Below are 23,354 nucleotides of genomic sequence, written 5' to 3'. Positions count from 1 at the left end.
CTTTGAGTCTTTTCATATCTAAAGAAACATTCCTTTCTCATAAACAATTCACTGCATAAAACGGACCGAAGCCTTTCCTCTGAATGTAAATCACAAGCTATGAAGTATTTAATGAAGTTCACTGCAGTGTGATATAAATCTACTTAATTACATTCAAAGAGTGAAAATTGTTTTATATGGAAAGTCAAGCTGATGCTTTGATTCATTGAGCTGTCTAATTTCTTTAGTTCTTGAATACATTGTGTGTGTGTGTGTGTGTGTGTGTGTGTGTGTTCCTACCTGCTGCAGTCCTCCAGGTATCTGCTGGCTCTGCAGCAGGTTGGCTGGCTTGATGTCGCCGCCTACTGGAGGAGTTTGGACGTGCAGCTGCAGCTTGGCCTCTGGCTCCTGCTTCACCAACAGCTCCTTCCTCAGCTGCTCCACTACCTTTTTCTGAAGGAGGAGAGGAGAGGAGAGGAGAGGAGAGGAGGTTAAATGACAAATAAATATTGATTGATTACAGCAGCAGATTTCTGCAGAAGAAACTGCTTTGAATCACTCTGTCATAATTTCAAACTTGTGTCATCTCTCATCCACTTTGGAAAATAGTTTCTGGGATCACTGCTCTCTTCATCTCTTCACTGACTCTGACCTTTGACCTCCAACTGCTTTAGTTCCAGCAAAAAAAGTAGATCAAAAGTACAAAACAGAGGACGAACAGTATCACAGCTGGTTGAATATCACAAAGTTTCCCTGCTTCCCTTCACTGGTTCCTGTACAGCAGGGTCGGTCTTTGTTTCACTGTTATAATCATTAAAAAGCAAAAGCAGCATGTGTATACATTCAGTAGGCTATATCTTCAGTAGCTAGCTAGCTAACCCTACACTTTTCAGGGTTTGAGTTTGGTATTGGAACAGGGAAGAAACATATATCTTTTTCCAGCCTCTCCAGGTAACGAGTATCATTAATACACGACGTGCCCCAGGCACAACATTTAGCGCCAAATCCTCAAAACCAGCCTGAAAATGAAGGAAATATGAAACGATTGCATTAGAGTCAATGGAGCACAGCTGTCCCTGTTCTGAGCTGGCCTGATGCTATACTAAAGCCCTTTTCAAATAGGAATTTGCAAATTTGCAGGAAAGCCCAATCAGTCTTTTTTCAGCATTGGCAGTATAAAAACAAAATCGGGGAGTGCAACAAAATGCCGCCTACCTGCTTTTGTTTATACAGAATGCGCCTTTTTCGGGGCAATGGGGGGCGTGAGCAAGTAACAAAACATGTAGCTCAGCGTGTGACGTAAACAGTGACGTGGGAGGGAAGCCGTGGCTGGTCAGTCCTTCAGCAATTCTCTCGAAAGTCGGCCCGTTCTTCACCGTCCCCGTCATCTGATGGTTATTGGCCTCTTCATTTGCGAGGGTAATTCCTTGTCTCCCCAGTTGCTCATCTTTTCAGGTTTGTGTTTACCTCTTGCTACTAGCTGCTCGCTAATTCCTGCTATCAGGTGTTTCCTGTTTATCCACCGCCGGTGGGTTGTACGTACAGCGTCATCAACAGCTCCTCCCACAAGTCTTCAACAGCCCCTCCCGTTGCGGAAAGCCGCCTCAGTCTGTTTAAACTAAAAGGGTTCCAGCAATATGTCTGCCCTACGAAGCGGAAAATTGGGCACTGCGGATCAACTTGCAAATACGGCTCTGTGTGTCTGAACTCTTGCAGCTAGCGGGCAAAACGGCCCAACATTCGCCGAAAATTTGGCAGTGTTAAAGGGGCTTGAGATTGGTCAATCTGCATCCTGGGGCGGGACTTAGTATATGTGTCCGCATGTGGCCACCGAGAGAAAAAGTGCCGTGCCCAGTGTCTTTTTTCAGAACGCACCTTCTTTTTGTGCAGCTGCTCCAAACACTTCTAGTTGAAAAAGTTTTCAGAAAGGCGCTGGTGACGTGATTGCTGCTTCTTTTGCTAGGCTACTGTCTACTGTCTCAACAAAGACAGAAGGCTAATTTTTTGGGAGCAAATCAGCCAGCAGACACTGGATTGTCTACTTAGTAAGTTCGTTATTGACTGTTGGTCAGTCCTCGATTAATGTAGCATTATGTGAGCTGCCTAGCTAATGTTAGCATCAAAATATTGTTGTCACATAAGCATACTCATGTGGAGCACGCCAGGCCCTTTGGCCAAAAACATGTGTTTTAGGGCCACAGTGACCTTGACCTTTGACCACCAAAATCCAATAAGTCTAGGTGGACGTTTGTGCCAAATTTGAGGAAACTCCCTCAACGCGTTCTTGAGATATCATGTTCACGAGGATGGGATCAACAGACAACCCCACAGCTTTCGCCCACGCAGAGGCATAAAAGCAAAGAGTAACTCTACTAATAAAAAACTTTATAAGCCGATATATTAAAATCTATTTATTCACAGTTAAACCATCTCTCAATACTGTCTGACTTCCTGTGTCTCTCAGCTCCGAGCCCACTGGTTCCTACTGAAGATCTCCAAAAACACAAATCTGTAGTTTCATCAGTAATTTATCTAAGAAACAGGAGGAAATAGTGACTTTGCTGGGGACTATTTTCAGCAACGGATTCATCCACATTTGATGCTCTAGTGAGTATTAGTGTCAGCAGGACGGTGTATAAAATAAACTACAATGTATGTTTAAGTTAATGAGGCAGCAACAGTGAAGCTCACTGATGCGTTTTTAACAACAAAGTGGGAAGAAGATCTGTATCAGGCTGCAGACACACACTGCACCTGTTAGCAGATATATTCTGTTGGTTTGAGTCTGAATATGAAGACTTGTTGACAACAAGAAAAATACCACCAGACTGATTGGTTACACTTCATTTTTCTAAGTTGCTCGGCACGTCCTTGTCTGAGTGCAATAATTGTGTTTTCATTGATCGCGGCAGGTCAGATTAGAGGCAGAACTCTTTGTGCCGCAGCACTCAGTCCAGTCTGTGATGCTACTACATGAATGCATTCCCACACACTGCAGCACTGACAGATCTATATGTTGACGGCTTGCATGATGAGAGCTGCTGCGTCAGCCATTTTGAAAAGACAAACATAAAGTTAAGGAGGAGGCAGCTCAAGCGTCTGATTACAAACACACAGTCGGAGATGCTCATCAGGGATTCTTCTGAAAAGGTCGATAATAATCAATAATTGTTTCAGCTGGAACACCCGGCCCTGCTGCAATCACCACTCCTTTGTGATTGGCTCTTACTGGAACTCATTATGAGACTGTAGAGATTCTTAATTGATTGAACCTCTAAAAACTTGTCTCTGTTCATCAATATTACATATTAAGAAGTTTTTTTTTTCTCACATAGGAAAACCCCTTCATGCTTGAGATGTAACTCTAAACCTTTATCTTATTTAACATGTGCAGATCTATGAAAATCTACCAGCTACTGCCACACCAAATTCTCTTCTCTAATTTAACACTTTAGAGTTAACTTTCCAAATAATTACCAGTCCACATTCCACATGAACCACTCTTCACATTGGCCTAAGTTTTATCCACAGCATAGCATTTATTCAATAAGAAAACATGTCACTTTTAAAGCTGGCTCACCTGTTACTCCCTTTATTTCCTTCTTCCAAAACAGTGTTGAAGAGCATCAGGAGTTGAGTTTGATTAAAGCAAAATTATGACTGGCATTGTAACTGCATGTCAAATTCATCAGAGTGCACATGGCCTCCTAAGTTACCTTATGACTGATTTCTGACAAGCAATTTAGCATTTAAAGGTCCAGTGTACGATTTAGAGGGATATATAGATAGATATGGAATATAATATATTAAGTATGTTTTCTTGTGTATAATCACCTGAAAATAAGAATCTTTGTGTTTTCGTTACCTTAGAACGTGCTGTTTATATTGACAACATTCGTGTTTCACATCAGCCACCACATTCAGCAGCCCCTTGCGATGAGGGCATCGGAAAAACACTGTTTTTTTTTTAACAGGAAACTGCTTTATTCAGTGTTTTTACTGGTTTAAATCACCTGGTATCTTAATTTGGAGAGGAAGAGACCTCTACACATCATTCGGCCCCCACTAAAAACCTCCTGAACAATGAACACTGAAGGAATTCTAACCAGGAGAAGTTTCAGCTGGTTGAAATGTGCAGTCCTCACCACTAAGCTGCCCTAAATCTAACACACTGGAACCTTTAAGGCTATTTAGTGAATGGAGCCCGGTGCAGCGCTCACTCTAGATAAAACACAACGAAACTACATTACATAATTTCCAACAAACTTTAAAAAGAACAATGAAGGCACAACAGCATCAGTGACCCGTCTCAGATAAAACACAAAAACGCAGAATCTGTTACTCATGTTAGTGTATCGTTCACGACAGAGCCTGTTTGTAACCAGCAGCATACAGACAACATCATCTTCACTCCACCTGTTCAACTTATTTAAACAGTTTAGAAAACAGACTCTTGCCTACAGGACAACAAATCATAACAGCAAACACAGGTATGTTAAAATGCAATGCATAATAGAGTGCATTAAAAAGGCAGCATCATTTAATCTAGAATTTGTTTGTTAAATGAAGCAGCTGCTTTATGCCACAACGACCACTTCCTTTATTCTCAGTTTAAAATCATTTAAAGAGATACGAGTTTCAGGTTTGGCCTGCAGGTGATTCCAGGACCAGGGACGGTAGTAAAAGAGGCTGAGTGTTGGTAAAAGGCACTTTAAACTGAAGCCATTTGTGTGAGCTGAGATTATGACTGCTTTCATAAGAGATATATATATATATATATGTGTATATATATATATATATACACACACACACACACACACACACACACACACACATATATATAAGAAGAAACAGCAGCACAGGACACACTGTAATGTACAGTACAGAAGAAGAAGGTCACACAGACAATCAACACACACACACACACACACACACACACACACACACACACACACACACACAAAGCTGAATCAAAAGATAAAGCCCATCTGTTGCTTAGCAACACTCAACTCTGAAGCAGCAACTTAATGCAGCGACACACAGTCATAAAGCAGAGAATCCAGACTGAGAAGAGCCCCGGGTCCCTTCAGAGAGCAGTTTGACCTGCAGTTAATAATGTGCACAACTTTATCTGCAGCTGAGGGACGTTTCATCACACAGGATTAGACTGCTCTTATCAACCACTCTTTAAAGGATCAGTTCACACAAATCGCACAAAAGAACACACAGTTTCTGTTTAACCTCTGGTGGTATCGAGCCACGCAGACAGTTAAAGTTTGTAAAGAGAGTCACCCTCCGAGACTCAGACACAGTTCAGAACAATCAGCAGGACTTTGTTTCTGTGATAATCCTGCTGGCACCAGTTTGCGCCAGAAACTCATTTTAAAAAGGTTAAACTCTGTGAAAAGCGTTCACGGTGAGGTCTGTGGATTATTAGGAGTTAGCAGGAAATATTTCCAGAGAGAAACATTTTTTGTTTCAAATGTCATTTTATTTTTCAGTGCTGTGAGCACCGCAAGCAGCATTTTATTCACCTCTATTGTAGTGTGGCGGAGGCAGATATTTCAACTGGGGTTAACAAAAACCAAAGTCTCTGCAGTACAAGATACCACACGACAAAAGAGGATATGCATATTTTGTGATTTTGGTTAACTAACCCTTTAATCTAAGTTTTCCCTTCCATACAGTTAGAGCAGATTTTCCACTTAGTGTACCCATGGATGTACAGACAAGTTCTGCAGCCTCTTTGATTTCTAAGTAGATTCATGGACGTTTAATCTGTATGGACATCAGAGATAACGATATCCTTGGTAAAAGGAAGTTGCACTTAATCCAAAAGTACGTGTTTCATGTCTGTGTGTTCACGTTTGACTGATTTATAACTCAGAGAAGACGTTTATTTTCAGCGCAAAGCAAAACAATCAGTCTTTAAGTGTTTGAAAGTATCTTCTGCTGTATTACTGCATGCACCTGTTCCTTTCACCTTCCTACAGCAGCGCCTCACAGTTACAGTTTGTTAGAGAAGGTTCGCGCAGGCTTACAGGATGTCTACATGTATCAGATACATAATTTAATGCTTTTTAACATCTTCAGATGAATTTTAACCAAATTTAAAAGTGATTTTTGGACAAATGATCTCTTTCTTATTCAAGTATTGTAGGGAAGTATAATGGTCCCATGCAGAGGGAGGGTTTATGTAGTAATACGGTTATTAGAGTGAGTTAGGTATGCTACATCATTGGTTCCCAACTGGTGGGTCGTGGGTCCATTCTGAATAGACAGCAAATGTCAAGTCTGTAAGAAACACACTTTATTTTAGAGTACAGTTTATTTCTAGCACAGAGCTTTTATTTTGAAGTGCTGCTTCCTGCTGTAGGGTGAGTGACTAATGGACAGCTACTCGACAAAGACAGCAAAGTAGCTCAATGACATGGCCAAAAGCAAGTACGATTCCAAAAAAAGTTAATAACTTACAAATTATGGTGATAATGGTGTTTAACTTTTGATCTGCAGCGCAAGCAGACAGATGCGCGACTGAGAGCAGCATGTGTCACTGACACCAGACTCAGAGCGCAGCGGACCACTGGAAAATGTCACCATCAGTATAGTCTGAGTGGGCGGAAGTTCACTGCATAGATCAGCCTCTCATTGGGCGGATCGAGCCACCCACTGAAGTCCCGCCCTACCACCTCCGGTTGCAGTTTTCAACACGTCCTTTACTAAGTTTTGCGGCGTTTGATCTTGCGGGGATGTAGCCATTTTTCTGCCATGGTTCGCGTCCTGTAGGCGATATTTTTGTGGGCGTGTTACACCAAAACCTGTTTCCCCCCGGCAATATTTTTGCAAGCACACCGTTGCTGTGGCACCACCCAGAACGATTGTGATTGGTTGAAAGAAAAACAAGCAGCCGGGGCGTTTTTTTCTCCAATCTCAAAGTGAGAGTCGGCCCAGCCAGACCTTTCTTTTCTTGAGAAAGTTCTGGTGAGTGAGACTACCATCAGCATATTATTTTACATCAATAAAATTTATTTTATCATTATTTTGAGTCACAGTGTTGAAAGAATTTAGCTGTCTGTGTTCAAGCAGGATAATAGGTCTCCATTCATTGCACATCAGGCTTTCTATATAGAGATTGAGGCGCGCTTGCTATGCCTATCGTCCGTGCGTGGACCCTCATGGATACGAATTTGTAAATCCTAGGATAGCGAAGGAATGTCCTGTTTTACTTTGCCTGACTGGCTAACCCTGACAATCTCACTCTAATCCCAACCAATCCCACTCCTCTTGCCTAAACCTTACCCATCAAACCCACAAAGGCCACAAGTACTAGCCAATCATAGGGGGAGTAGGGTGGGTCATTCCTTCGCTATCCCAGCAATTGCAAATTTGCCTCATGGACATGTGTGGATGACGACATTTACGTCACATGGGCCAAAAGGAAACCTCGCAGACAAGTTAACTGCAAGACAAGGACGGTGTGTCGACGTCGCTCCACTGTTGTAGGGGATGTGAATAGAAACACATCAAACATGCTAACACACATTCAGCATCTTCACCCAGATGTGACGACCACCAGGATGAAAACAACTTGTATTTAGTATTTTCAGTTTAATATCATAAGAGATGCTTTTCAGTTTTATAGTCTGTTGTGACCTGTTGCCTTTTGGGAAGGTGTTTGTTCAGAGTTCGTACAGTCTAGTGTTTGAAATGTACCTTATTGTTATCATGAGAATACTTTACAGAAATGTTCCCTCAGTCCTCAGCAGTCTGTGTCTGTTCTACTGTCTGATCTAAATACACGGAAGCTAACAGATCCTGATGAGAGTCATCTAACTGTGACTCCTGTGTACCCGTACACCTACACAGTCCACATTTAAATCTGGAAACAGTTGCTCTTTGATTTAAAGCAACAGATTAATAGAGGATGGTATTCTGGGGCTGTGAGGTAAAAACACACACAGACTGAGAAACAGGTTTTTACAGGCAGACTAATTCCTCAGCTGGAAGAGTTTTAGTTTAACAGTCTGCAGGTATTTGTCCAGTTGAAACTTGTCCTCGGAGCAAAACCTCCTGGGTCTCATTTACGTTTGCAAACAGCACACAGTATTTCACCTGCTTCGCCTCTGTACAATCTGTGCAGCTACAACCTGCTGCAGCCTCACAGGAAACAGAGAACTAATTGGATGAGGATGGTTTGGTGAGTCCGCTTAAGGATGGACCTAGTGTGCAGCCAGCAGGACTTGTTTTACATTAGTTAACACAATCACGTGAACAGCAGTTTGCTGGTTTGACTGTGATCTGGGGCGAGTGTTTGGTTCTGGGAGATGTTTGTTTCCAGGAGTAGAAGAAGCCCATTACAAGTGACGAGATTTGAGGGTACAAAGGGTCGAGTATTTTGGGACTTGCGGTCAAATGTCACCTGATTACAGTACAGATTATTTTTTTACTCTCAGATATTAAGCTGCTGTGTCGAGACATTTATTTAGAGAAATGTTAGGTGTTGTAGTCCTTTAAGTGTTTAGTCCTAAATCTGATGCAAACCTCTATAACTGTATGTTCATATAATTCTGTATATGTCAGTGAAATAAACATTAGAGCTGCAGACAGAAGTAAAAGTGACTGTTCCTCATTTCTCTTCACTCCCTCACGGTGATAGAAGCATCCATCCATTAACATTACTCTCCTGCTTGCATTCATTAGCATGTGAACATCCTCAGACAGTCGGAGCACTGTGTGTGTGTGTGTGTGCGTGAGTGTGTGTGTGTGTCATTTGGTGTTGAGACAGTGTTGCAGCAACTGTCTGAAAACACCTTGAATTGTTATGTAAGCAGTCGCTGAGCACAAAAACAAACCAGGCTTTCTATTTTTACTGGTTATCTGTGTAATGTATGCTCGGCTAATTTAAAAACATTTCGAGATGCGAGCGGACATCTCAAAAAGGCACTAATTCTTATTCTGCTACTACTTCTACCCTGATGTGGAAAATGCACCAACAAAGTGTTTTACAGCAGGACATTTGAAACAAACAGCAAAATATAGAAAGAGGGGATAAAAATAGGAAGCCTGCTGAAAACAACAACAGCAAAAGATTCAAAGAGCGAAAAATCAAAAGAGGTTTTAGATGAGAGGTAAAAGATGTTCATGTGGTTGGTAGGTAAAGTCTGACACCAAACACAAACTAACTGGTCAGCTCAGTGCTTCTTCAACACGCCTACAAAGAGTTACAAAACAACCACAAAAAGACACAAATGAGATGCATCACGACTACAAAGAGATGCAACACAACATCAAAGATACACAACATAACTACATGCAGTGCGACTACAAAGTTAGCAACATGACTACAGAGAGATGCATCACAACTACAAAGTTACACAACACATCTACAAAGAGACGCAACATCACCGCAAAGATATGCAACCCAACCACAAAAAGACAGAAGAGAGGCAACATGACTACAAAAAGACGCAACATGACTACAAAGTGACACAACATAACAAAGATACAAAACATTTCTATAGGCAGAAGTTAGCAACACGGGAAGAGGGACGCAACATGACTGCAAGTAGATGCTAAAGAGATGCATCACGACTACAGAAGAAGACTACACAACTACAAAGAGATGCAACACGACCACAAAAAGACATAAGAGACACATCACGACTACAAAGAGATGCAACATGACCACCAAAGAGATGCAAAATGACTACATAAAGACACAAAAGAGATGCAAAACAGCCACAAAAAGATGCAAAAGAGACACAAAACAACCCCAGAGATGCAACATGACTACAAAGATACAGAAAAATCCACAAAAAGATGCAAATGTGGCACACTATGACTAAAAAGAGACACAATGTGACTACAAAAAGATGCATTTGAGAGACAAAAAACCCAGGGACGCAACACAGCCACAAAGAAATACAAATCAACCACAAAAAGACACAAAAGAGACACATCGTAACTAGAAAGAGATGCAACGCAACCACAGCGTTAAAAAAGACTATAAAGTGATGCAAAAATGACCAAAGATACACATTACTAACCAAAGTTTTCTTCTTTAACAGACCTTTCCTACAATTACGAGACATATGTTATTCTCTCCTTCACCCAGCTGCTCCACACTACACTCATCTGTCATGAACGACAGGTAAACATGAGTCTCAGCTTTTAGTTTTATTTTGTCTCTGTTTATCAGCTGTGATGTAAAACATCGGAAATGAAAATCCTCTCTCCTGATTGGCTGCTGACAGCTCCGTCAGCCAGACAGCAGCAGAGGAGTTTGTCCCAGCGTCTGGTTCAGAAGTCGTTCAGTCAACTTCACTAACATTCAGCAGCAGAGCTGAGAGAACAGAAACCTGTCTCTATGCTCTCTGTTCACAGTTCAGTCATTTACAGACTCAGTTAAAGCTCACAGCCTGTCATGCTGCTGTCCTGCGTTACTCTGGATACCATGACGCAGCAAAACACATTAAAAAGGAATCGGCCTGAATCACTGATAATTCGGGGGGCAGTCCCACAGTTAACCTCTTGATTTGAAACTTCAGAGGGGGGTTTTCTTCTCCATCACTCACATTGAAATGGATTTAAGAAGTGTCATGTCTTTATGGTATGTTTGGACAGAAGGAATAATTATAGCAACCAATATTTAATGTACCATTTCAATGTGCAGATGTGCATGTGAGAATTGTTTTAAAATTGACTTTAAAAAAATATGAACATGCCCTTTAAACCAGCCATTCCCTCATTTTATTTTCTTACCTCCTGCAAACAGAAATCTGCTGAGCACCTCATTAACAGTAACATACTGTAAACCAGCTGTGTGTGTGTGTGTGTGTGTGTATGTGTGTGTGTGTATAAATATTTATACATATGACGTACCTGCTTCTCACTGAGCGCTGTGATCTTGGCTTGAAGTTCGTGGAGCTGTTTCTTCAGATCTGCGTTCTGAAAACAGGAGTGAGTTAGTCGCTGCCAAACAAAACTCGTGTAAAACTTTGAAAGCAGATTCTTCTTCATGTATCAAACAATCTGCGGAGATAACAAACACGACCCTTTGATGTAGAACTCACTGCGGCGTGTTTGTGAGACAGTTAATCTGTGAATAAAGTCAATGAGTCGCATAAACATGTGGCGGGTGGGTGGGTTTACCTGAGGGTCTTGCTTCATCTGGGCAACCAGTTTCTGCAGAAGAAGACAGAGACAGTCAGAAAATATTCAAATCACAGCAACACCTGCTGGTCACAGTGAGGAACTACAACCAGAGGCCCGCATTCAACACAAGAACTGGGTTGCATTTCTGTTATAACGATAATAGTGACAGCTCATTTCTTTTGTTTGTTTTGTTCTGTTTTATATGTACTCCTTTATATTTTTTTGTTTGATGGGACTACCTCTGTTTTGAGTAATCCCTTCACACCAATAAAATAAATAAATTAAAAAAATATTAAATTAAAATAACATCTTCTAATGGACATCAACTTCTGTACATATGGTAATTATTTGAAACTAGCAAATTAATATTTTTGAAGCTAGATAAATACATGACAGAATGTGTTGCAAGAAAATTAAATAAAAGAAATAATGTAGGTGTTCACAACATCACAACAGAATCTCCAGTATTAAAGCCCTGATGTATTATATTATATAAATATTACTTTCTCAGTCTGCTTCTCAGTATGATCAGTTGGATCTTTCAGGAACACTTTTTGTATTTTTAGAGATTTCTTCTGTTTTGTTGAGTTATTCTCACTGATTGGAAGGCATCGCAAGTTCATTTATATAGAACATTTCAGCAGCAGGGCAATTTAAAGTGCTTCACATAAAATTTTACAAAGAAGCTCTATAAAAGGACGTTTAAATACAATTAAATAAAGAGCAAGAGGACAGAAAATAAAACAAGCTAAAAAACAATAAGAAAATATAAGAGTTAAAGTAACAGTGCAGCATAATAAATGAATAATTTGATGTACTAAAAGGCAGAGGCAAACAGAAAACTAGTAGTGAATTATATTTTCATATACTGCTCAGATGTTTCAGAGTGCAGCTACATGGTCTACAGGTATTTGATGAAGGTTTAAAGGATTTAAAAACAAAGGTGAAAGTTAAGATCTTACATCAGTTTAGGCTCTCAAAGTTCTGATCACTAAGTGCCTTTTTGGGGAGCCAGTGTAAGACTGAGAGCAACAAAGAAATGTTTCAAGACATACTCACACTTCACTGAAACTCTGACAGCCGACGGTGATGTAGCCTACATTACACCCATACTACTTTCTAGTTTTCCACTTTTAATGCAGTTAAAAGTAATGAAACAGAAAGACAACGGCTTTTTCTGGGATATGGCAACACCACTTGGACAAACCCCATGCAAAAGTGCAGTACGTCGTAACACTAGAAGCAGTAGTGATAATAATAGTGGCAATCTGTAAAGTTTATTGAAGATTATGATTACATTTGCTTATGATTATTTTGGACAGTGGTGTGTGGTTGCCTGTTGTAGCATAGCAATTTTTATTTTACATTCTTTATCAATATTTTGGGGGCAACATTTTGAGCATATTTGAAAACTGGGGGGATGTGTCACCCCTATTTATATATTAATTACTGCTCTGGAACAAGAGGTTTGGTTTGGAAGCATTTTATCAAAATCAAATACTCACAGAATCTTACTTTGTACTTTTAAACATCTATAAGTGACTAAAGGTTAAAATAACTCAGAGATATCTGATCAGATTTTGTTTACTGAGAAGCAGAAAGTTCTTATTGTTTCCGTCCTGTTAATGATCCAAGCAGAGGAACATATAAACTAAAGACAAAGTTCATTTGTATTCTTTGTCGGGTTTTCAAATGGAAACATGCACTCAGCCATTAGCAAAAAGCAGTGACGTTGGTTTTAACACTGACAATAACAGTAACTAAAAGGGGTAGCTCAGGTTTTTTGAAGTAGGGGTTGTATGAGGTACTTCTCCACAGTCAGTGTAGTATTTTCACAGCTGTATGTTGCTGGGGACTGAAGCTGTTACATCGCTTTCTTCAAAGCCAGACCTCTTTGACAAAACAGTAATTTTACCTTGCAGAACACAGGAGCTGCTGGTATGTTATTGTGTGACTCTAATATATGAACAGTGAGGGGATTAGATGAATATTGGTCATTTGGAAGATCACTAACGCGCAGTTCCTTAAAGAAAGCTTGAGAAGAGTCACTGAGAGGCACATTGGGCAGATGAGGGAGTTATATGTAGTGACATCATCATGCAGCCACCTGTCAGGTCATGTCGGATACGTTTTTAAAAGTGCTAGGGAAAATAACATTTTAACGCTGAAACACATGACCAAACTTATGACGATCGCTGCTGAGAAGCTACAGAACAATGTAAAAACTTAAAGAAGTAAATGACACGTTGAATAAACATCTTCAGCCTCCTGCTTAACAACATGAAGATGATCAAAGTTTAACTGACGGAAGATCAGCTGATCATTTCTCCAGAAAGGAGTCACCAGTCTGTTGAATTAGAACAGTTCTCAGTGCACTGTTGGTCACTGTTGCAGTCGTCTTCTTCAACAGGAAGGAACCAAAAGATGGACAGCTTCAGTCAGAAATACTTACTTCCTGTTGGATTTAATAAAATCTTATCTGAAACATCCCTTCAGCCTGTTGTCTCCAATAATTGTTGTTTTCATTATTCTCTGCATGATAGAGTAGCTTATTAAAATTACATGGACCATCTGAGGTAATTATGACTATTCTGTGACCTCCATATTTTTACATTATTTTACACAGAACATTTTACAAAGGAAGAGAGGAAAATGTATTTATCTCTCAGAGATTTAGAGTGACAGAAGAATCCTCACATCCCGTGGCCAAGTTTTATATACATAACTTTGTTAAGTGTTTTTAAAGTAAACCATATTCAATAGCAAAGTTTTGGGTACAGACCGTCTCTATACAAGCTTCAGTAGCGCCTCTCAGATGCAGTTCCCTTTACTTTTTTAATTATTTTCTTTCATAATCATCTTATTTAAATGTTCTTTGTCATGTGTTTTATCATATATACACTATAATATAGTAGAGTAATACTACTATTATACTGTAATACAAGTGTTGCTGGAGTTTGTGCCTCTTCAAACTGACCCGACTAACTAACACCAACACAGCGTACCTGATGGATCTGGATCTCCACCTTCAGTGCCTCCTGTAACGTCTGTAATTCCATCATGGATCCAGTCAGTCTGCCAGCCGATCGATCAGCCTGCATGCACAGACACACACACACACACACACACACACACACACACACACACACAAACACACACACAAACACAGACAGACAGACAGAAAAACACACACAGGGAGAAAGAGAAAAAGGTCTAAACATCCAGTTCTATAGAAACCAGCAGCATCAGGGTTGGGGTCCCGGCTGTTGTCATAGCAACGGGAGGAAAAGCCATACAAGGACTTCCTGTGCGATGTTGACAACAATACTTTCCCATCAAGGTCAAACAAGGTCACAGGAAGTCTATTCAAACCATCACTGCATCGTACATCAGTAAAACTTGTGGTCTAAAATTAACACAACATGTGATTCTCCTCAAAATAATTACAGCTCATACAAGAGATTAATTATTGTAATTAATATCAGGGAAGTACGATAATATCAGCACGGCAACGGTATCAGCTGATATCAGCTTTGAAATGATATAATGGAATCAGCCAACATGCTTTTTCTTTATTTGCTCCATGAATGAATAATACATACATTGAAAAGTATGTTATTTCATGTCTGTTTCATGTCACAATGTTAATTCCAGTCAAGAAGAGACCTGATTATTACTAAAATTAGGAAGAGAAAAAAGTGAATATATCAATATCGGTATCAGTTATCTGTCTAATGAGTTGTTCTATATCGGCATATCGGATACCGGCAAAAAATCCAATCTCATGCACCCCTAATTAACACTTAATAAACTGTTTTTTACCTTAACACCGTCTCCAGTAGGAAAACCATCCAACTGAAGCATTAAAGTGCCGCTGTGACCAAAAAACAAAAGACATTTAAATTCAATTTGTCTTCCTCAATTTAACTGAAACACAGAAACTTCCCATTATCATTAAATATGTCTGCACAAACATTATTAATATAATAAAGCTATAACATATTGAGTGTCACTGTATTATCAAACTACACTGGCTGAAAATTTACTTTTCCACATTAGTATTAAACTGTATAAGATGACTATGATTTTATTAAACAGTTATCAAACTCTATTATGTTGTAAGTAACTTTACTCCCTTAATAAAACACACTAATTAAACTTTTTGAATTATGTTGGCGTTTAAACAAAGTTTAAATTTTAGAATATTGTATAAAAAGTGTTGAAATTATAAAAAACATAATAAAAAGTGACATTGAACAGGAAAAACTACTTTAACTAAAACGAAAATGTTTGTTTATCTCATAATAATTACTATAAAAGTAATTAGAACAGATTTACCTTATCACTTTATATAAGACCTTTATGTTTTTGCACTGTTTAAATGTTATGTGCAAAATCATCACTAAGTCAAATTCCTTGTAAACACAGAGTAACTTGACAATAAAAAAAAGTCTGATTCTGATTTATCATTGATCTTTTACATTACTTTACATTACACAGTGTTTATCTTTACTTTATTATAAATATTAAAGTTTTAAGCTGCTTCATTGTTGTTCAGTCACGTCTATATTACTGACTTAATGCAGGTTAAGTTTAACTTCACTTAATTTTTTAATTAAAACACATGCAACTATGTGAGTAAAATAATATTATTATTGTAAGTTATTACATAGGGATTACGAGTAAGTATATGCCATTACTGTTCAATTACTTCATTGATACTGACTTTAGGTTACATGTATCTGTACTTAGTACATAAAGATAAAATATATATTATTTTTAACTATCATTAATACCTGAAGTATGTATTTGTGTCTTTACTAACATGTGAATGTACCTGTAAAATCAAATGGGCTGAAAAAAATCTTAACTTCATTATAGAGTATCTTAAATCTTCTTATTAAACTGGAACAGGACGAAGTATATGTATACATAGAAAGTACTAAAAAAATTTAAAAAAAATGTAACTTTAAACTAAGAATATTTGACTCTGACTTCACTCTAAAAATAGATATGTAACTTTATTATTACATTTCAACAAAACAACCTGTGCCATTATTATTTTTAATTTAAAGCAGGTTTATTATCACTTTATTATTACTAAACTTAAACAGTTTAAATGTAACATTACTACATTATGAAATGAAAACAGGCCGATGTTAACCCACTTATTATTATTTTTAATTGATCATGTGACAGGACTCACCACCTGGCTGTGGGACTGGACTCCACCCCTCTGTGCTGCCCTGTAGAACACAACAAACACACCTCGTTACAGACTCAGCCTGTGATTTAAAACCAAAAACAAACTGAGTCGACTTTTAACATTGTAACTTTTTCACATTGAGTCTGACTCTGTACTAACATTAATAACACTTTCTCAATTGACACTTAAACTATTTAACTTAAGTTTTGAGTATGAAGTTTGATTTTATGATCCCTTATAAACTAAAACAGTACAAATTCTCTTAAAAAAACTATGTTTCTATGTAAACTATGAGCTCAGACATATATTTTTTAATTTAGTTTTACATTGTTTTCATGTGTGATTTTATTAAATGGGGTTTCCCCCGTTTTTCTAATCAGCGTTGCTTGACTTCTATGTGAACAATTATTTCCATGTTTATACAGACACATAAATTCAAACTTAAACACATCTCTTTCTTCCTGGTATAAAGAAATCATATTTATGTAAAAAAAAAAACAAAAAAAATTAAAATAGAGCTTTTATTTTAATTAATCTCTCGACAGATAATTCATCACTCTTTCCAGCAAAAACACACACAGTTGCAGCTTTCAGCTTTTAAGACGTGAAAATTTGATGTTTTTCTTTGTCTTATAAGACAGAAAAACTAAATATCTTTGTTTATACATAGAAAACAATCTCAGCAGATTAATCAATGATGAAAATAATCATTATATGAACTCCTTATTCATATCCAGCTGTTCTCTCTACTGATGAATGTGTGACTTTTCTATAAATTCATGTCAGAATTCACATTGTTTCTCTCTATAAAGTCACTGTGTTACTTTTCAAATAAAATACTATTTTTTTGTTTTCACACAGACGCTTTTATAAACCGACAATGTTTCTGTTTAAACAGACAGACTAGTTTTAATTTCTTTAAAGATAAATCCCACCCTGCTGTATTATTGCTGTACTTTCATTACCAATTACCAGTTTTATTGAATTTTTCTGCGTGGGATCAATAAAGTTCATCTAATCCTACGCTTGAATCAACTCAACCAGAGACGGCGTGACTCAGTGATGATTCCTTTTCTCTGCATCGACTTAGGACGAAGATTACTTCACTCTGAAGACACCTGGTGAGGCGTTTCAGTCTCGTGTGTTAGGAGGTGCACAAGAAGAAGTGCGGAGGTCACAGCTAAACTCTTACACCAGGGATCAGCTGTTAAAACACACATGTTCAGCCTTTTTGTTTTCAGCAGATTTAGTTTGTCATTTTATAAAGACCATCAAAGTTAAAACCTGTCGCACAACTCTTCTCTGAGCCAATAAATGTGACCAATAAATCACATGCTACATACAAAGAATTGCAGTTATTTCTTACTTCATAAACACTGTTAACAAAATATAACAACGCTTTGTTGATGCTAAAATTGCTTTCAGATATCAGTCATACTTTCACTCTGTTCTTCAGCACAGACATCTTTAATCTGAACCTATCAGTGGGTAAACAGGTTAAATATCCATTTCTCAATAAAAGTAAATGAGTTCTGTTTTCTCTCAGCCTCATTAGTCACACTCATATTTCAAAACAGATATCCAAAATCACTCCCATCACTTTACATTTCCTTACAACCTGAATGTTTAATGTTTCATCTGTGTTTCAACTTTACACATCCAACTATGAGAACAAATATAATCCAGGAGACTCGACAGCAACACCTTCAGGTCTGATTCCTCTCTGAAGTTGTGTTTTAAGTTATTTTAAGCAAAGTATTGACTTATTAATCAGTTTCGGGAGTGTATCTGAGGGCAGAGGTCATTATTGTCATTAGTGGGCAAGATGCAGCAGCTTGTATCATTTACAGATAGGTGATTAGATGAATATTTTGGCTATCAATGACTGGCTGAGTACATCACTGGCTGCTTTTTTGGGGCTAGCGTATCATTTTTATTTTGCTAATTTAACGGTGATGTCGGCTGGTTGGAAAATTTAAACTTAGCATTGAGTGTCAATACTCATTTGGCAAAAAACAAACAAACAAAAAAACAGACTCGTGAACATATTAACTGATTGGTTATCAATACATGATAAAAAAGTGTCCTGCTACGGTCAAATGATTATATTTATCTTTTAAGCGAAATAGACTTCACTTCAGCACCATGCTGTGTTCAGATAACCTGCCTCTCTTCATGTGGCGGTATGATTATTATTGATATATTGAGTTAAATAATCATTGATTGGAATTTTAACAAGACTATATTTGCAATCTTATCTTTAGGGATGTGCCAATAAAGTTTTACCGAGTCTGATCGGATTTTTATATTTATTAACTGTTGATTAAATGTGTGTCTGACACATTAAAATAACAGCTGTAGATAATATATCTGACACAGCAGATTTTTCATAAGCTACCTGACCCAAATACTGACAGTCCCGATTCAAAACTACAAACTTTATTGGTCTGACATGAAGTGATCTGCGAGAGAAAAGACGTCTCACTGTGTTGAAGTGTTTTAGAACTACAGAAACACTCAGTGATATCACAGAGTAACGCCTCTTTTACCTCATTAACTATCTTTGCAGTTTGCACACAAACACAACAGCAGCCAAGTTTCATTTTGGCCCGTCATGCAAAATTATGTACATTTAGTTTTTATGTATGAAAGAGAAGCTTTCATCAGGGGACCAACTCTGATATTATTATTGGAAATATCAGTACATATTATTTCAGAGTATCATAAGTACACAACACTTGATCCCTTACCAAAGTTTAAACTACCAAACAGTACATGAAGTACTCAGAATTTACACTACCAAAGTAATGCTTCACAGTGAGTACTTTTACTTTTTTATGCTTTCATGAGTAGATCTTACTATTTAAACTTGTTATTTATAGTGCAAGCTGTACAAGTACACAAGTACTTAAAGCTTTGTGTAATTATATAGTATCAGCAGTCAAAGCATACAAGTATTCTCAGCTTTCTCTATTTAATGTAAAGTAGTAAGCGTACACAAATACTATCAGCATCATGTATTTAAACTATCAGTAGTAAAAGTACAGAAGTATTCTCATCCTTATATAGTTAAAAAATCCGCAGTGAAAGTACTCAATCTGCAGCATCAGTACAGAAGTTTATCAGCTTCATGTAGTAAAAGTATTAGCAGTACAAGTACATAAGTATTCTCATACTTATGTAGTTAAAGCATCAGCTGTTTAAGTACGGACATATTATCAGCTCATGTAGTTAAAGTATTAGCAGTCAAAGTACTCAAGTATTCTAAGCTGTGTGTAGTTAAAGCATCAGCACTAAGAGTACAAAAGTAGCATAAGCAAATGTACTTATAGTCACAGTGGTAAAAGTATAATTTAAGAGCTCACTGAACAAAAAAGGCTGGAAACAACTGATTATTTAAGAGAAAGAAAATTAAATATATTTTTTAAGTTTTTATATGTTTATTTTATGTAAAATCTGAAAAGTAACAATAAATGTGGAGTAAAAAGTAAATATGATCACTGAGACGTAGTGAAGCAGAAGTATGAGGGAGCAGCAAATTAAAATACTGTAAAAGTACCTAAGGATGATACTTTTTACTGCACTTCATTTATCTGACCGCTTCAGTAACATTACAGATTCAGATTATCTATACAAAATATTATTACATGATAAATAATAATGTATTTTCATAGATAGATAGACTACCCAGCAGTTTATAAAGTTATTAAAATGAGCTCCACCTTTACCAGGTAAAACATTTACGTGATAAACACATTGATGCATCACTAATTAGAATACAATAATATCATATTTATATTATGCTGCATGAGTACTTTTACTTTTGGTACCTTATACATTATAAATTGATTCTAATATTTTTGTATGTTTACTTACTGTAGGTAAGAGTTTGAATACATGACTTTAACTTGTAACACAGTATTTCCTCACTGTGGTATTGTTACTTTTACCTGAGTAAATTGTCTGAGTAAGTCTTCCATCACTGTTTTCAGATTAAGATTTTAAATTTAAAAATCTATAAAAACTCCACAGTTTCTACTCGAGTAACTGTCTCAGTAGGTTAACTTTACAAACAAATACATTCAGATAACTAAATCAGTGGTGGAATGTAGAAAAGAAACAGCAGAAGTGAGATTAAATCAGCACTGTTACTGTATAAACCACTCAGGGATGTCACAAGAACAAACAGTGAAAGAGAGAGATAAATAAATACACAAAAGTACTGCACTAAAGTCCAATATTGGTGCAGTGGCATAGAAGTATAAAGTAGCAGGAAAAAACTGAAACACAGCACAAATACCTCAAAACTGTACTTTAGTACAGTACTTTAGAGAATGTACTTAGTTACAATCCATCACTCCTGAAAAGTAACAAGAAATGTAGAGTAAACAGTATGAATGCCTCAAAATAATTACAGGGCTTACATCTAGTAAAATTACTATCTAAAAAAAAACCTAGTAATTCCAGCTGTTAAATACATGTAGTTCAGTAAAGTACAGCCTTTCACTGTGAAATGTAGCAAAGTAGAAGTATCAGAAGAAACAAGCATATAATGGAAATACTCAAGTCACATAAGTACATCAAAATGATACTAAGTTCAGGATTTGGGTAAAAGCAGTTTCTGACTAAGAGAAAGAACGTGCTTCCCAATTAAATGTAGTCGAGTAGAGGAAATAGAAGATACATTCCACCACTGCTGAAAATGGAAAAAAATAAAGTTCAAGTACCTCAAAATAATACTTCAGTACAGAACTTCTGTGAAAGCACTTGAAAGTATTTCCCAATTAAATATAGTAGGGTAGAGGTACCAGTACACAGTAGTATTAAATAGAGATACTCAAATTAAGTACAAGTACCTCAAAATCATACTTAAGTAGTCTACAGAGTAAATGTACATTCCACCACTGCTGAAAAGTACCAATAACTGTGTAGTATAAAGTACAACATGTTCACTGAGGCGTAGTGGAGTAGTGGAAAGAGTCAAGATAAGTAACTCAAAAGTGTACTTCAGTACAGAACTTGTGTAAAAGTATTTGGATGTATTTCCCAATTAAATATAGTAGGGGGCAGTATCAGAAAATAGTATCAAATAAAATATTTGAGTCATGTACAAGAACCTCAAAATTATGCTAAAGCATGGGCTTTGGGTAAAAGTACTTTCTAACTAAGTGAAAGAAAGTATTTCTCAATTAAATTAAGAAGAGTAGAGGTATCAGTACAGAGTAGTATTCAATAGAAATACTCGAGTTACATGTAAGTATTTCAAAATGATACTTTAGCACAGACTTTGGGTAAAAGTACTTTCTGACTAAGAGAAATAAAGTATTTCCCAATTAAATGTATTAGGGTAGAGGTATTAGAAGATACTATTTAAGAGAAATACTGAAGTTACGTACAAGTACCTCAAAATCAAACTTATGTAGCCTACAGAGTAAATGTACATTCCACCACTGCTGAAAAGTACCAATAAATGTCAAGTATAAAGTACAACATGTTCAATGAGGTGTAGTGGAGTAGAAGTATGAAGCAGCAGAAAATGGAAAGGGAAAAGTACAAGTACCTCAAAAGCATACTTCAGTACAGGACTTGTGTAAAGGACTTAAAAGTATTTCCTGACTAAATATAGTAGGGTAGATGTATCAGAAAGTAGTAAAATACTCCAATTATGTACAAGTACCTCACAGTGATACCTAAGTACAGGATTTGGGTAAAAGTACTTGAAAGTATTTCCCAATTAAATATAGTAGGGCAGAAGTATCAGTACAGAGTAGTATTCAATAGAGATACTCAAGTCACATATGAGTACCTCAAAATGATACCTCAGTACAGGACTTGTATAAAAATACTTTCTGACTAAGATAAAGAAAGTATTTTCCGATTAAATTTAGTTGAAGAATCAATGAAAAGTAGTATTAAATGAAAATAGTACCTCAAAATGATACTTGAGTAGCCTACAGAGTAAGAATACATTCCACCACTGCTGAAAATGGAAATAGTAAAGTTCAAGTACCTCAAAATAATACTTCAGTACAGAACTTGTGTAAAAGTACGTGGAAGTATTTCCAAATTAAACATAGAAGGGTAGAGGTATCAGTACAGAGTAGTATTAAATAAAGATATTCAAGTTATGTACAAGTACCTCAAAATAATACTGAAGTACCCTACAGAGTAAATGTACATTCCACCACTGCTGAAAAGGAACAATAAATGTGTGGTAAAAAGTATAACATGTCAAAGTATGTACCAGCAGAAAAAGGAAAGAGTGAAGTACAAATACTTTAAAATGATACTTAAGTACAAAACTTGTACACTGAGGTGTAGTGGAACAGAAGTATGAAGGAGCAGAAAATGGAAAACGTGAAGTACAAGTACCTCAAAATGATAACAAAATACAGGATTTGAGCAAAACTTCTTTCTGACTGAGAGAAAAAGAGTATTGCCCAATTAAATGTAGTAGGGTAGAGGTGTTAGAAAATAGTATCAAATACAAATATTCAAGTTATGTACAAGTACCTCAAAATGATGCTTAAGCACAGGATTGGGGATAAAATACTGACTCAAAGAAATAAATTATTTCCCAATAAAATGTAGTAGAGCACAGGAAAAAAAGCATTAAATATAAACACTCAAGTTATGTACAAGTACCTCAAAATCATGCTTAAGTAGCCTACAGAGTAAATGTACATTCCACCACTGCTGAAAAGTACAACTAGTATAAAGTACAATATGTTCATCATGTTCATGTATGAAGCAGCAGAAAATGAAAAGGGTAAAGTACAAGTACTTCAAAATGATACTTCAGTACAGGACTTGTGTTTAAGTACTTGAAAGTATTTCCTCAATTGAATATAGTGGGGTAGAGGTATCAGAAAGTAGCATAAAATAAAAATATTCAAGTTATGTACAAGTACCTCAAAATGATGCCTAAGTACAGGCTTTGGACATAAGTACTTTCTGACTAAGAGAAAGTATTTCTCAATTAAATTTAGATTAGGTATCAATAAAAAGTAGTACT

General features: G+C 36.9%; 1 protein-coding gene across 4 annotated transcripts in view; it reads right to left on the bottom strand.

Moving 5' to 3' along the window:
* Nucleotides 1-23,354, bottom strand: part of phf21ab (PHD finger protein 21Ab) — a 49,211-nt gene that overhangs the window by 24,203 nt on the left and 1,654 nt on the right. For all 4 annotated transcript variants that reach the window (XM_049573663.1, XM_049573659.1, XM_049573661.1 and 1 more), the window contains exons 2-7: nucleotides 16,340-16,379; nucleotides 14,956-15,007; nucleotides 14,139-14,228; nucleotides 11,131-11,163; nucleotides 10,861-10,926; nucleotides 280-432 (exon numbers count right to left, since the gene is read on the bottom strand). In XM_049573663.1, coding sequence (XP_049429620.1) covers nucleotides 280-432; nucleotides 10,861-10,926; nucleotides 11,131-11,163; nucleotides 14,139-14,228; nucleotides 14,956-14,997 — 384 coding nt within the window. In that variant the 5' untranslated portion in view covers nucleotides 14,998-15,007; nucleotides 16,340-16,379. The remainder of the gene's footprint in view (nucleotides 1-279; nucleotides 433-10,860; nucleotides 10,927-11,130; nucleotides 11,164-14,138; nucleotides 14,229-14,955; nucleotides 15,008-16,339; nucleotides 16,380-23,354) is intronic.

The sequence above is a fragment of the Epinephelus fuscoguttatus genome, linkage group LG4 (assembly GCF_011397635.1).
Source record: "Epinephelus fuscoguttatus linkage group LG4, E.fuscoguttatus.final_Chr_v1".
NCBI lineage: Eukaryota > Metazoa > Chordata > Actinopteri > Perciformes > Serranidae > Epinephelus > Epinephelus fuscoguttatus.
The sequence above is the reverse complement of the archived record's forward strand: the minus strand, read 5'-3'. Positions and strand labels throughout refer to the sequence as shown.